Source organism: Melanerpes formicivorus, unplaced genomic scaffold (assembly GCF_026170545.1).
Source record: "Melanerpes formicivorus ecotype bairdi unplaced genomic scaffold, bMelFor1.0.p_v2 SCAF_18, whole genome shotgun sequence".
NCBI classification, from domain to species: Eukaryota; Metazoa; Chordata; class Aves; order Piciformes; family Picidae; genus Melanerpes; species Melanerpes formicivorus.
This window is the reverse complement of record NW_027142370.1, coordinates 8,156,802-8,172,057: the sequence shown is the minus strand read 5'-3', so window position 1 is coordinate 8,172,057 and position 15,256 is coordinate 8,156,802. Positions and strand designations below refer to the sequence as shown.

Below are 15,256 nucleotides of genomic sequence, written 5' to 3'. Positions count from 1 at the left end.
AACCCATACCAAAATGTTCTGTTTCCTTCCAGGAAAGGGAACGATTATTGCGGTCTAAAAAACAAAGGAGGAAAAGTTTGAAGCCTCCAAAGGTGAGCAAATCTTGGGATTTCCATGAGCCTTTGTTACTGCAAACCATGCTTGCACCAAATACTGTCTGAAATTAAAGCTCTATTTAAATTAATGGCAAAATTTCCTATCATTTTCCAGTTTTCTCTGGTGAGTGCTTATTAAACTTTTCTTGGTATAATTCAGGAACTGTTAAGTTTTGTCCTGCCCACAAATGTTGTCATTTTGGGGTTTGTCATACTTATGTGTAATTGGGGTTTTAACCATTGTGACCTAAACACTCAAGTTTAAATGATGTAATGACTTGAAGCTACTAACATTTCAAAGGACAAATATTCAACCCTTTTTAAGGAACATATATGCTTTAATCATACCAAGTTACTGCTCAATTGCAACTGGAAACTTCAGCTCATGGTAGGGATGTTATTAAAATGATCTCACTGTATGTGATATATAAACAGGAAGCAAATTCTGTTTTTCACTAGTACCTATTTTACTCAAGAATGTAAACTACAAGGGAAAAAATAGACTGTAAGAACAGGAAAAATTTACTTCAGGATGAGCCTTTAGTGTTTGTTATAACCTGTGCTTAACATAATTAATTTTGCTGAATAATGGGGTGGTTTTGTGTGAATTTGAACATAAGCAGCCTGGAGTGTGAGAGGGGAGGAAAATAGAGTAAGGAAAAAATGGAAGTTATGAATAGAGAGTTATCTTCTCTACAGTAGCTTAGGAGAATTTCTGTCCTGAATGGGTGCAGTGTGTTCTGTGTAGTGTATTCCTGATGACCTCCAGGTGGTGCTTTTTTATTGCTCTGCATTCCGCACTGCATGTATTCTGAAAGATTTATCCTTTGGGGTTCTCTGCTTCAGAGTAAATTGTCCAAATTATGCTGCTAATGATGATGTGTCTTTGACGTATGAAGACATGTACAAGTGTATTTCTGTCTAAGATCTGTGTGAGAATTTCATATTATGCAGATGGTATCCCATCAAAATGATGCATCTATCTGTCCTAACCAACCACTCAGAAAGAGGAATTACAGATAGAAACCTTTGGGTTTGGTTTTCTAAGGTTGTTTTTTTAATGCAAACTTGGCATCAGCCCAGTGAATCATCAAGCTTAGCTGTTGGAATTGAATCTATTTGCACCTGTGTCCCACTTTCCTTGACAAAGTGCAAAAGGAAATAACTGGTGAGAATTGGGTTGCATGAATGTGGTCAGATAAGCTCTGACTAGCAGGCATAGAAAGGTTCCCTTTTCGTTCTAATAAAGAGGAACTTACTGGACAGGGAGAAGGGTCAACTCAAGTACTGTTGTAGCTTCTCCTAAAGGGCTGCTTTTACACCCCAGATTCCTTAGTTTTTGAGCTGCTCTGGACAGTCTGTGTGTTTTGCAACATAAGTGTTTTAGCTGACAGTGATTCCTGTCAGGTGGAGCAAAATCCATGGTATGCCTTCCTCAATCTTTAAGACAGCTTGTGTGAGCGATCCATCAAGCTAGTACAGAGAATTTTATAGCCCCATTGGGTCTAAATAACATTAGTATCAAGAACTGCTTCTTTTTTTTTTAGCACTTAGATGTCTGTGTTATTTCTGGAGCTCTGTAGGTGCACTAGGTTACTGTTGCTAGTGTAGATTTGCTTGAGAACTCTTTTAATTACCAGGGGGCATAAGAGTCCATAGACCAGTGTTAGCAAGGGGCTTGGGTTCCCTAAGGAAAGCAGCAGCATGGTGAGATGGGACTTTATAATCTCTGTGGTTGCAAGGTCTTTAGAGGAGTAATATTGTGACTGCAGAGTCAGATACAGGGAGATAGTTTTCTCTGAAGTGAAGCAGCCTTAGCAGATAGAGATCTATCTCTTTTTACATTTCCATGCCATTAGATTTGCCAGGAAGAAGATGTACCGGAGCTGAATCTTCTTTTTCATTTAAAACAGAGTGGTTTTGTTGGGTTTTTTTTCAGGTGTTCTTTAACTTTTTTCCTTTTTTAATTTCCTCCCAATTTTTTGTAGAGAATTAACCCATATTTGGGAGGGTTTGTTTATTTTTGGCATGTAGAATGTTCCCATGGCTGATGGAATCAAGCATCTGGAAACAGGGCATAGCTGCCCAATTCATTCAGAAACTGCAGGGCTCTGTGGATTTGATTCTTTTCCCCCTGTTTTCTTTTGCATTTGAATAAATAAACTCTTTCTGTGATCGTGGAAAGCCTGCACACCGGTGTGATGGAGTTCATATTTCTTGGTTTATATTTTTCCTTTTTTATCTGCCTCTGTGCTTTGGTGTGCCTGTATTTTTCTGGCTGCCAAGAAATGACATACAAGCATGAAGGTAAGAAGTTCCTGATTAGCTCGTCTGATTGCATTACAAGGAAATTCATCTTGGATCATTTTCATCATGTTAGATTAATTTCTTCAAAATGAGATATTTAAATGTAAAGTGAAACTGCTTTAGCACCAGGGAGATCAGATTATTTATATGTAGGAATATCTAATCCAAAGCACTAAAAACATGAGGGTATATTAAACTTTGCATATAATATGGTCGGTGCGTCACTCTTAATTTGTCACAGTCTAGACCTTGATGTTTACTGAGCACCATACTTCAGCAGAAATATTAATACTTGAGTTATAAAGACTTCATGCATAATGTTACTTTACAATCTGCATAGGAGCATTGATATAAATCCACATGAAAAATGCTTGCTATTAAATGCAGTCGCTGGAAATTGGAATTTGAATAAAACATTTTCAGCAGTTTGTGTGACTTTATGCTCAGCTATGAAGTTGTGATTTAGAAGGAGCAAATGTGCAGATCGATACGAAAGAGCCTTTAAGTCCACAGCTGAGAATGCTCCCATTTTAAAGAGGAGTCTGGATGAAATTTGAATGCAAATAGTGTATAGTTACAAAAATCCAGAGGGTTTTGGACATGTTCATATGGACTTTCCAAAAACCATTGTGATTCAGGTTTTGAGCTCTATGTGGAATTTCCCTGGGAGTTGGTGTATTTATTTACGCCTTATTATTTAATGCAGTATTGACCAACAAATTTGTATGAATCAGAGGCCTTTTTATTCCTACTCTTTTTCCTTTTTTAGCTCTACAGCTGTTCACATACTGGTGTATCTGTTCTAGTTCTGCTGTGAATCACTTCTTGCAGCTATTTGCTTCAGACACTAGATGATCAACAATAAAACCAGCTATTTTGTAATGCTGTCATGAAGCAATTCATCCGTGGGCAATTAACATGCAGTGCTTAAATACCTTCTCTCTATTTCTACCTGATAAATGTATGACAAATGTACAGCTCTAAAGAGAATGGAGTCCTTAAAAGTAAATAAGTGGTTCACTCATAACTTCAAATATTATAGGCATTCTGTATAGCATTTAACAGGTTTTGACATTTAACAGGTTTTGACACTTAGGAGGAGACTTGATGGGGTGCTTGGTGTGATGGTTTAGTTGATTAGATGCTGTTGGATGATGGGTTGGACACGATGATCTTGAAGGTCTCTTCCAACCTGATCTATTCTATTCTATTCTATTCTATTCTATTCTATTCTATTCTATTCTATTCTATTCTATTCTATTCTATTCTATTCTATTCTGTTCTGTTCTGTTCTGTTCTGTTCTGTTCTATTCTATTCCTCTCAGAAGTGTTGTTTGGGGATTTTTTTACTGTGGTGAAAAATGTTACTTTATTTATTGTTCAGAATTCTCAACTAGTAATCAAGTGAGTTGTGCACTCATATATGCAAATTATATTCCCTACTTTTGCCACTAGTGAAGTGGTTAAAACGCAGCTAGTATCTTCAGTCAAAATAATGGCATTGCTTTAGGTAACTTCCCAAACCTATATATATTTCTGTGAAACCAACCCCCCTGCTTTTTTACTGCTGTGGTTTTACTCCTTTTATAAAGTGTGTGTGTGGGTGGCGGGGGTATATGCGGGATTAAAGGAGGATACATACTAAGCTGAGTTACCTACAAAGGTGACAGTAGTTAGGGGCATAGCAAAAAGCACCTTAGGTATGATAAGCTTTACTGCCAGTTTTAACTAAGATGCTGCTGACCTTCATGAAATTAGTTTAGAATATCTGATTGTTTTCATTATTATTCCAAAATATTCAGCCAGAGTGTCCCAGCACTGTCTCTTTCTTAAAGGCACAGCCTCAAATGGTCACACATATATATGATAATACACTGGAGTTCTACTCTCCATCTTCTAGAATTCCTTTCTACCAACTATTTCAAAGTCAAGGCTTGACTCACTCTTTCAGCCCTCAGACCTGTGTTTAGTGCAGGTTGTGGTTGGATGTTGCTGAGGAGCATTTGTCATTTTTGAGACCAAGCACCCTTGAAGCAGTAGGCTTAGGTTGGATGTTAGGAAGAAGTTCTATACAGAGAGAGTGATTGCCCATTGGAATGGGCTTCCCAGGGAGGTGGTGGAGTCACTGTCATTGGAGGTGTTCAGGAGGAGACTTGATGGGGTGCTTGGTGCCATGGGTTAGCTGTTTGGGTGGGTTGGATTGGTTGATAGGTTGGACGCGATGATCTTGAAGGTCTCTTCCAACCTGGTTTGGTTTATTCTAAATAAGGTTTATTCTAAATGAGCAAGCTCAGCTGTTCTGCAGTCCTTGGAGTTGCTTGTCCTTGTACTAGGTTCCTCTAAAGCATAGACTAAATGTTCTGAGCCCCATGCCCAGATGAGCTGGTACAAGAGCAGGATATAAAACCACTGGCATAAGAGCCTGTATACAGCTTTATTTGGGGTTTGCTCCTAGCATCTCTGAGTAAAAAGTATCTGCCCTTCAAATTGAGGATGGAATTTTCAGGAAAGCCTCTTCATTTTTTAACTATTTTTTATTTTACTTGCCATAATCTTTATTATCTCCATATAATCTGCCTTCATCTTTATGAAATTGTATCTGCTCATAGTTTTGGAGTCAGAAAGTTCTTGATGAGTTGATCTGGCAACCCAGATTGTAAATCTGTCTTCCTTACAGCTTGAAGACAGCACCATTTCTTTACCTCTGATTTCAGCTTCCAATACTTGCTTGCAATATTACTGTTAGATGATTGCAGGCTGCAACCAGTATTCAGTGTGGGAGAAACACTGGATCTCTCAGGGACTAATTACACCTCAGCTTTTGTCCTTGTGAGAGAGAAGTCTGAAACATTTGTAATTTCAATGTAAGGGAACAGTTTTGTGGATGAGTCATTATATTTCTAGAATGGAGTTTAATCCCATTCCCTGTGTCCTTTGTTTTAAGTAGGACAGAACAGTGAACAGACTGATGTAGCATGTGAGTGCTGGAGGGAAGGATTAAATTACCCCAAGGAAGTGTTTGTTTTAAGCACCTTACACATAGCTTTGCCCGGCGACAGGATTACAGTGCTTCTTAAACAACTGAGAGAACAGTAATGTGTCTTTCCTCCCAGGGATTTGCTGCTGTAACAGTGATCCTTTTCTTGTGAATGCACTAAACAGTGGTCTAGCTTGCAAAAGGAAGGTCATTTCTACGAATTGCTTAAAAGCTCTACGCTTTCTGTCTGCGTCATATTGTCTGTATGCACAGCCTGTTTGGAAAAGGTGTTGCTTTTGGGGTCCCTGGGTTCTTTTGAGTGCATAATAGCCTCCCAGAATGAGATTTTAGTAGGACTGGTTCATATAAAAATGGAGTCTGAATTAAATTTTTGAATTGTCATTTGAAGTGTTCAGTGAAACAACGAAGTGGTTGAGAACAGGACCTTGAAGCTGTCTTTGCTAGTTTGAAATGCTGGTTTCCCCTAAGCTGTTTTCTGTTTGTTTGTTTTAATGAATCATTGGAGCAAACTCTTGGAAGAATTGAGGGAAATGGCATTCAAATAAATTAATGGAAAGCAGCAATTTATACTTTTAAGTAGGGACTTTGCAAAATGTGAATTATAAATTAATGGGGGTTTTACAGTTAGTATGAAAGACAAAATTTGCTCCACATTGTTCTTTGGAATATTTTGGTTCCACAACTTGTATGTTGCATCATACTGGGTTACTTTCCTCTGAATAGATTCCTCTTCTAAACAGATTCCTCTGCTACTTCGAAGATCTACCTGATTTTGGTCATTAGCTTTCATACATTTGCTAGAGCATTATTCTGTTACGGATTACACAGTGCTGTGTGGAGTTCAGTCCTTAGAGGTTCTTATACAAATCTTGTTGGAAAAAATAAAAGCTCATTTCATCAGCAAACAAAGGTTTGCAGTTGAGCCTGTTATCTCCTGAAATGCTAAAATAATGATCAGAGAAGACCTTGGCTACTGCTTGCTGGGTCCTTGGGGGTTTCTAACTGTTTTGCTAATAACTAAGAAAACTTAACTTTTCAGAGGCATGTTGTGGAGACATTTTTTGGATTTGATGAAGAATCTGTTGATTCAGAAACGTCATCTGTAACTTCATATAACACAGATAAGACAGACAGGACACCAGCAACACCAGAAGAAGATTTGGAAGACGTAAGTAGTAGCTGATTTGTTCCTAAGGTCTATAAAAACTGACACGAGGTATAAATGCAAATTTTTGTTTCAGCTATTCTGCCACAGGAACTATGAAAGATCTGGCAGGGAATGGCTTTGTTTTCTTTCGAGTCCAGTAAACACATCCACAGTCATTGCAACAGAATTCATAAAATAATATTCTGCCTGACAGATTTGGCAGCAATTGGGCTGAGAAATACAACTGGTTTTCTCAGCCCCCTTCTTATTAGTCAGAAGAAAAGGAATACACACGCTGCTTTGCCAAAAGTCAATAGTTACTAGACAATAGTTTGCCTTTCAACCTTGTAATTTATTTGACTGTTTTGATACAACCAGGATTTTCTTCCTGTACTTCACAATACTGAGAGAGGCTTTTGCAATTCATCAAGGCTTAAATGATCATGGGTAGTAAATACCCACTGACACATTTTGTCTCAGCTCTGTGATATACAGTGCAGCTGGCCTACTTTAAAAGACTGCAGGGCTGGGGACAAAGCATGAATTAGTTGCTCCTTTTCATCTTTATTTTCTGTTCACTAACTTGTGCCTAATAATCCTCAGTCACATGAAGCTTCCTATTTTTCTAGGTTTGATGTCTAATAATATTGTAACCTCTTTTCCTTGAAGCCTGAGTTCCTGAAGCAAAAAATTAATTAAAGGGAAGGACATTTCTTGCCTTCAGCATTGTAGGAAAGACCTTGACAGTGTTTATGTCAGTTACTCAAAATTCAGAGAAAATCAAGGTGTTAAGAACACTTCATGTTAAAAGCAAAATGAAACAAAACCAACTAAGCAAACAAAAACGCCACCAAAACAACACCACCAAAAACCCCACCTAAAAAATCCCTTTAAAGCCCCATCTTGTGGATTTTGAAATGTAACTTCATTGTTAGCGTGCTTGTGCTGGTACAATCCATTACCCTGACAGAATAGAGCAAAGAGTAAGGGAACGATGGACTGCATTACAAACAGAGTGGACTCCTGAAGTCTCCATGGCAGTGGAGTTGCTGAAGACAGTGCTGCATAGAACTGATCCCTCTCACCTTTCCCCTGTCAATTTCTTCCCATTTTTATACATTACTGCCTTATATAGTGACTTATACTCTCCTGAAATTGTGTAGTCAAACCAGTTACTGAGCTCTGCATTTCTGCATCATCAAATCATCCTCCCCTCTATCTCTACTTGTTTTGTTTTCTTTTGAACCTTTATTAACCTTTGAGACTCAATATGAGTTGTGTTGCTTGTTGCATTTGTGAGTCTGTCTATATAAACAAACCCATTGCCATACATGTTTATCTTTACATGCACAAAACCACTTTTTTTTTCCCCCCTCTTCATTAAGAGCACGCCTAAAGAAGAAGCTGAACTAAGGTTCTGCCAGCTAACAAGAGAGTATCAAGCTTTGCAAAGGGCATATGCATTGCTTCAGGAGCAAGTTGGTGGAACTCTGGATGCAGAGAGAGAAGCAAGGGTAATTTTTTAACTGAAATTTCTTTTAAGTCTGAAATAATTTGAAAAGCTGAAAAAAAAACCCATAGGATAGCAGGAGATATCTTGCAGGAAACACAAAACTGGAGAAGAGGAGGCTCAGGGGAGACCTTCTTGCTCTCTACAACTACCTGAAGGGAGGTTGTAGACAGGCAGGGGTTGGTCTCTTCTCCCAGGCAGCCAGCACCAGAACAAGAGGACACAGTCTCAAGCTGCACCAGGGGACGTTTAGAATGGATGTTAGGAAGAAATTCTTCATAGAGGGAGTGATTGCCCATTGGAATGGGCTGCCTGGGGAGGTGGTGGAGTTGCCATCACTGGAAGTGTTTAGGAGGAGACTTGATAGGGTGCTTGGGTGCCATGGTTTAGTTGATTAGATGGTGTTGGATGATGGGTTGGACACGCTGATCTTGAAGGTCTCTTCCAAGCTGGTTTCTTCTATTCTATTCTAAACCACAATATTTTTTTGAGAATTAGAGGATATTATCAGTGACAATTTAGATTCATCTGGTGCAATCAGAACAAAAGTACCATGCCACTTTATTCCAGCATGCATAATATATTGCAAATTGCAGCAGTAAGAACAGTGTTATTGAGAGTGATATCCAAACTGAACCTGCGATTTGGGTAGAAAGATGATAGAATTCAAATGAATCAGAGAATAAGTTGTTATAAATACTTAGGTACTTTTATCATATGAATGCATTAAAAACATCTAACCAAAACCTTACAATGGAGCTGTCTCTTCAAGTGTTTCGTGGAATATGTGAAACCACTGAATATTTCCTTTGCTTTTGTGGGAAGGGAGACCTTGGTGTGAGGGGGTTTTAAATTTTATTTTTGCAGGCATCTGCAAAGTTTCTCTTTAGTACACTCTGTGAATTGTTGTTCTTTCTTTTTAGTGGTATTTTCATCTCTTTTGTCACATCCATCTTCTGAGTGAGTCAGAAGGTAGCTTTTTGCATGCGTGATTTCACAGGGCCTCATGATCTGGTGGGATGAATATTTCCTGTTACTTTTAGATGAGGCTGAAGGTAAACAACAAGGAGTCAAAACTGCAGAAGGAAATCCCTGTGGGATTTTTTGACTGCTTAGGTGAAAGAATATCTGAAGTAGGCTGGGGAAAGTACTTCCAGTAACTCAAGGACCCCCGGTAACTGCAGGTCTCAAGAGATCTTTTGTTTAGTACCTTGTATGATCCAATCCCTTCTAGGGAATCACTTGAGATGGGAGTTAGCACCTACTAGAATGCAATAATTAGTGTAATAACTGTGTAGAATGAGGAAAACTGACTGGTGTCTGCTGTTTATGGGATAAACCATTTAGAGTAAATATTTCTTATTTACCTATAGGTCTTTTTTAGTACTTCTTGTAATTCTCTTTTCTCTTCTCTTCTCTTCTCTTCTCTTCTCTTCTCTTCTCTTCTCTTCTCTTCTCTTCTCTTCTCTTCTCTTCTCTTCTCTTCTCTTCTCTTCTCTTCTCTTCTCTTCTCTTCTCTTCTCTTCTCTTCTCTTCTCTTCTCTTCTCTTCCCTTCCCTTCCCTTCCCTTCCCTTCCCTTCCCCTTCCCTTCCCTTCCCTTCCCTTCCCTTCCCTTCCCTTCCCTTCCCTTCCCTTCCCTTCCCTTCCCTTCCCTTCCCTTCCCTTCCCTTCCCTTCCCTTCCCTTCCCTTCCCTTCCCTTCCCTTCCCTTCCCTTCCCTTCCCTTCCCTTCCCTTCCCTTCCCTTCCCTTCCCTTCCCTTCCCTTCCCTTCCCTTCCCTTCCCTTCCCTTCCCTTCCCTTCCCTTCCCTTCCCTTCCCTTCCCTTCCCTTCCCTTCCCTTCCCTTCCCTTCCCTCTCCCCTCCCCTCCCCTCCCCTCCCCTCCCCTCCCCTCCCCTCCCCCTCCCCTCCCCTCCCCTCCCCTCTCCCCTCCCCTCCCCTCCCCTCCCCTCCCCTCCCCTCCCCTCCCCTCCCCTCCCCTCCCCTCCTCCTCCTCTCCTCTCCTCTCCTCTCCTCTCCTCTCCTCTCCTCTCCTCTCCTCTCCTCTCCTCTCCTCTCCTCTCCTCTCCTCTCCCTCTCCTCTCCCTCTCCCCTCCTCTCCCTTCCCCTCCTGCTCCCCTCCTCTTCCTCTTCTCTCTCTTTTCTTCCCTTCTCTTCTTTCTGTTTTTCTTTTCTTTAATCCAATTGCCTTGAATTACTGCAACTTATGAATAGCTTCTTGTGGGTTTCTTTTCCTTCCCCCCCCCAAAAAAAAATAAATTCTTTTATCACTGCCTATGTGATGATAGCAACTTTTTAGGCAAGAAATGAAAAAAGCTGCTAAACTGATGGCTTTAAGTATTTGGTGACATAAACACAGAAGCAGTTATTTTAATGAAGAAAAAACAACCCAACAACTAAACATTAAAAACTGACTGGACATCCCATAAGTGTATAGGAAGTATCTTTATTTTGATTCTATGTGTAATTCAATTGACCTACATCAATGTACCTGTTTATACAAGCATTTACACACTTCTCTATATACTTTTTTCCCCCCAGACTCGGGAACAATTGCAAGCTGATCTTCTCAGGTGTCAGGCAAAAATTGAGGACTTGGAGAAAGCTCTAATCGAGAAAGGACAGGTAAAAGGCCCTCTTAATGTCCTCTACCACATCATTTTCTCCCTTGCATGCAGTGGTGCCCTTGCCATCTTCATTGCTTGCTGGTGTGCTGGCGTGACTGATACAGCATAACTGTTTCTCCTCTAAGAGGCTACTTACTTAAATGAAGGGAAGCATTCTGTTGGCTGAGAAAATCCCATTAGAGATTAATTTTCTACCATGTAATACACTAGTGTAATGTTGAAATAACCATATGTAGATGCACTGTAAATTCTGTTCCCATTGTGATTCGGAGCAGGCCTTCCCCCCTGATTTCTATTTTTGTTTGTATTTGCTATAAATACAAATAAAATCAACATTTTATATTTGCACTGCAGAAATATTTTTAGTGTGTTACACAGAAGAAATCCAAAAAATCAAATCACTTCCATGCACTCTTCAGCTAGGGAAATGAACCACTCAGTGTGTGTGGTTAGCAGTGTTAACTCTCATGGGCTTAAATTCTTGGAGGGCTCAGCTGCTTTCAAATCCCCACACCATCACCAAGAGTGCTTCACTGTATGGTGTAAACACTTGAAGATGTGGCTACTGATGCATATTTAATAGTGGCTAGGATCTTTAGGAAGGCTGGTTAAGAGTTATGAGAGCACATTTTGAAAGATGTTCAATTGCATAACTTCCAGAACACACCAGGAAGACTAGGGAGATGTTATTTTACACTTCATGATTCAAAAGACCAGTTTTACGATGGCAGGTAGCATCAGATCATGACATAAAATGTAACTATCCATAGATACACATCTCAAAAACTCATGCTTCTGCAGCACTGAATAAAAACCCAACTATGAATAAGGATTAGTTCATAATATCACTGTTTCTATGGATTATTCTTTGCAAGCAAAAAAAACTTTCAGTGAGATTCTGTATAAACACAAAGGTTTTGGGACCAATAGTCAAGTTAAGGGTTGAAATCATTTATGTTAGCTTCCCCCAAAAAAACCTGCAATTTGCTTATTAAATTCTATGTAAATAAAATATTACTAAAAAGAGAGAGTATGTTATCATTCTAAAAGTGACATTTTGGAAGAATAAATGGAACTGAAGACCACTTCAGGATCTCCTGCTGACATTTTAGTGTATTAATAATAAAGGTGGTGTGGGCAAATTGCTGTGTAATTGGAAACATGAACAAAAGAGTTGACTATTGCAGTATGAAATATGAGTAGTGTGTATGTAAATAAGTGAAGATGTAAGAAACTACTTTTGTGACTTTTGGTTCAGGCATGGTGTGTCAAAAAGCTATGCCTGGAAATTAGAATCTAATTAGTTATTGCTTTATGAGATTCACAGCTACAGTTTCAACAGGGATAAGACAAGGAGCAATACGGAATTGTCTCTAGAGGGCTAGTTTGTACTCTGAGCATTAGCTTTCCAGAGGAATGGTCACAGTGTCTTCCTGGGATCTCTAGCACCTGCTCAGTTCTCCTGACCTGTTAGTATTCACATTCAACAAAATAAATGGTTGTGCTGATAAACTGACTTCTTTGTGCACTATGTGATTTTTATTATTACTATTACTTTGTCATTTAGATGGTCGTGGCAGTGATGATGACTTAATACCACTTGTGAAATGTTCATTCAGGGCCTCAGTCCCTAAAATGCTTTTAAAAAGGAAACAAAGAATCAAAAGATCCTTGTGTATTATCTCAGGAAGTTTTAGTCTTACTCTACAGCTTGAGGAAACAGAAGCAGCAAAGATCATCATAATTTTCCTGAAGCCATATTTCCAGAGCAGGAGATTAGAATCTTACTGTTAAAAAATTATCTGAAGCTTGATGTGTAATAATGTCTGCTTAATTTCATAGTTAGTGTCAGTGGCTATTGTTAATCTCATCAGCTTCATCTGGCAGAATTCTCCTAGATGTAAAGCAAGACTGATAATTCATTTCTGCAAGGTACATTTAGGTGCATCCATAAGAAACTTCATATTAAGGGAAGAGATGCTAATGAAGTCTCAATAGTGGTAATTAATAAATCTCAAACTATTGGTGTATATGATGTGCCAGATGGATTTAATTGTTTCTGAATGCTCAGCTCTCGCAGTGACCTTATGTGCATAGAAACAGAGTTTCACTGGAGCTAAATTTTTCTCAGAAACTCAGTCCAAGTTCATCAAGAAAGACACAAAAGCTAATTATCAACAGGAGAAATGAATTTATTCTGCTCATGTGAACTGGAGTAGTTGAACTTGTAGGTCTGCTTGAACCATCTGCGTGCATTGGGATATCCACACTGTCTGTGTGCGCAACGCTGTTCATTCCTTGACCTTAGCAAAATGCTTGTTGACTGTTAAACTAGATATTGGCTTTTACTTGTCACATTTCTTTCAATTCAAAAGTTCTTGACAGATGTTCTGCCTTCTCAGTACTCAGTGTCTTATCCTTAGCACGATACTTAAAACATCCTAACATTGGTTACACTGCATGGAACTTAAAATGCACTTGTACGTTGTTGTATCTGAGTGGGAACAGAAGAAAGAGCAGTGGCATATAAAACTGTAGTGGACAATATGTAGGAAAACTAACTTTAAACTTTTAAATTATTATTATTATTTTAATTGGAGTAAATATCATAATGATTTAGATTTCTTTGGTTGCACTTCAGGGCTGGTTAATGGTCAGGGATGTTCATATTCCATTCTTGTGCAGCATCAATGTCCAAACACCTTGCTGACAAAGCATCAGCCTAAATACTATAGTAAAGACATTTAGATATTAAATAAGTTTCTTTTTTTCCTGAGAAAATATTTTGATCTAGAGCTAACATGGCATATTAAATGTTGGATATTGTTTTATTAAACTGATTTAATAGATGTGAGCTAGGTTATGTGAATGCTTTTCTCTACAGGGACAACAAAGTGAAATTGGCTGTTAATAATCCATTAAGTCTGAATGTCCAGCTATGGATGGCGGTGAGATTTTGTAGCCTAGGTTTTTAAAGGGATATTTGATAAGGCCTTTTGAAGCCATGGGACAAAAATACAACTTAAAGAAAAGATCAGCTTTGGAAAAAGAGATCAATGGAAATACAGTTTTCAAGTTGAGACCTTACCTCACTTCCCTTTGTACATAGCCTTGAATTCCTAAGCACAAACAGTGTCTATCAGCCTAATTCTTACACTTTTAGCAGAGGGTACCACTGAAGTATATTTTCTGTCATTTGTGGCAATTAAACATTTTTCTTCCTGTTCTTCACTGGAATTTGCATTAAACCACTCAAAATGGGATGACTTTGCAAGAAAGTTCCTAACTCTTTGCAATGGAAAGAAGCAATTTTGAGTTAAGCTGACTAAATAAATGTTTTCAAAATGACATAAAATATCATATAACAGCTTGGACCCACAATTGCTGTATGTAAAGACTTTGAAGTATATGCTGAGCTGGAACATATTAGGAAGCAAGAGATTCAGCTTCAGGAAAAGACAAGAACATTTATTTTCTCTGTACTTTAATTTGATATTTGTCCTTGAAATATTTATGATAGCTTTCTTTTTCTGCTGTGTGGCCATTTCGCTACATGAATGTGCAAGGATGTCTGAAATCTTCTAGGTATTGTGGTCATTCATTTGTCCTATTTACCAGTGTAATATATCTTTTTAATCCCCTTCTTTCCTGTAGGATTCAAAATGGGTAGAAGAAAAGCAGCTGTTAATCAGAACAAATCAGGAATTACTAGAGAAGGTGCGTGTTCAGAACCTGGGAATATTTTCATTATTGCTGGTCTTTATCACAAAGGAATGCTAAAAGTACTAAGTGCTGGAATATCAAAATGAAAATTGCTTGCTTTATTTTCCTTCAGAAAGATCTATTTGGATGAAGGTCTCTGATTAAAGTACCAATATAGTTTCGTACCCTTTGGGAATGGAAGCTGCTCTTTACTGAGGAATTACATATTGTATAGCCAGCAGTAGAGCTGGCTGATGTTTCTAGTGTCCAAAAAAATACAGTCTAACAATGATGTAAAGATTATTACTAACTGATTACTAATAGAACTGCCTGCTCCCTTCTGTCTTCCACTTTTCAGCTTTCCATACACCTAAATTAATATTTATTAAGACTGCTGTGTTATTTATTGTCTGAGATACTCAGAGCTGAGCATCCCCCTTGACATCAATGGGAAAGTTAGCTAGTAATGAGCAAATCAAAGACTTATTTTTGCCAATTACTAGCTTAATATTAATATAATGAGAATAAGATAACCAAAGAAAAGTTCATGACTAAAAGCAGCTACAGTCAGACCTAATTTATTCAGGCACTCACGTGGGTGTTACAAACATTATAGTACATTATGCCAGATGTTACACTTCTAGTTAGTTTCACACAAATGAAAAGATCACCCAGTTAAGACAGACAGTAGACCAAAGCTATTAGTTAGCATAATGAACAATCAGGTTTTAACTCCTGTTTTGTCATTGTTAGCACACCAAATGCAGATCTGGATGATTAAAAAGTGGGAGTTGCAATTTCTGTGTTACTGTCTTTCACATACCTTAAAGAGATGTGTAGCTATGCAAAGACAATGAGAACACTCTACCCA

At 38.5% G+C, this 15,256-nt stretch overlaps 2 protein-coding genes across 13 annotated transcripts in view; both read left to right on the top strand.

The window, feature by feature from the left end:
* Positions 1–15,256, top strand: part of JAKMIP1 (janus kinase and microtubule interacting protein 1) — a 122,803-nt gene that overhangs the window by 73,087 nt on the left and 34,460 nt on the right. For all 12 annotated transcript variants that reach the window (XM_068149512.1, XM_068149513.1, XM_068149514.1 and 9 more), the window contains 5 exons: positions 33–92; positions 6,440–6,568; positions 7,933–8,061; positions 10,598–10,681; positions 14,338–14,400. In XM_068149512.1, coding sequence (XP_068005613.1) covers positions 33–92; positions 6,440–6,568; positions 7,933–8,061; positions 10,598–10,681; positions 14,338–14,400 — 465 coding nt within the window. The remainder of the gene's footprint in view (positions 1–32; positions 93–6,439; positions 6,569–7,932; positions 8,062–10,597; positions 10,682–14,337; positions 14,401–15,256) is intronic.
* Positions 110–2,892, top strand: LOC137446667 (uncharacterized). The gene has a single exon (XM_068149519.1). It carries the CDS (start codon positions 2,297–2,299, stop codon positions 2,492–2,494), a length of 198 nt encoding a protein of 65 aa, XP_068005620.1. The 5' UTR covers positions 110–2,296; the 3' UTR covers positions 2,495–2,892.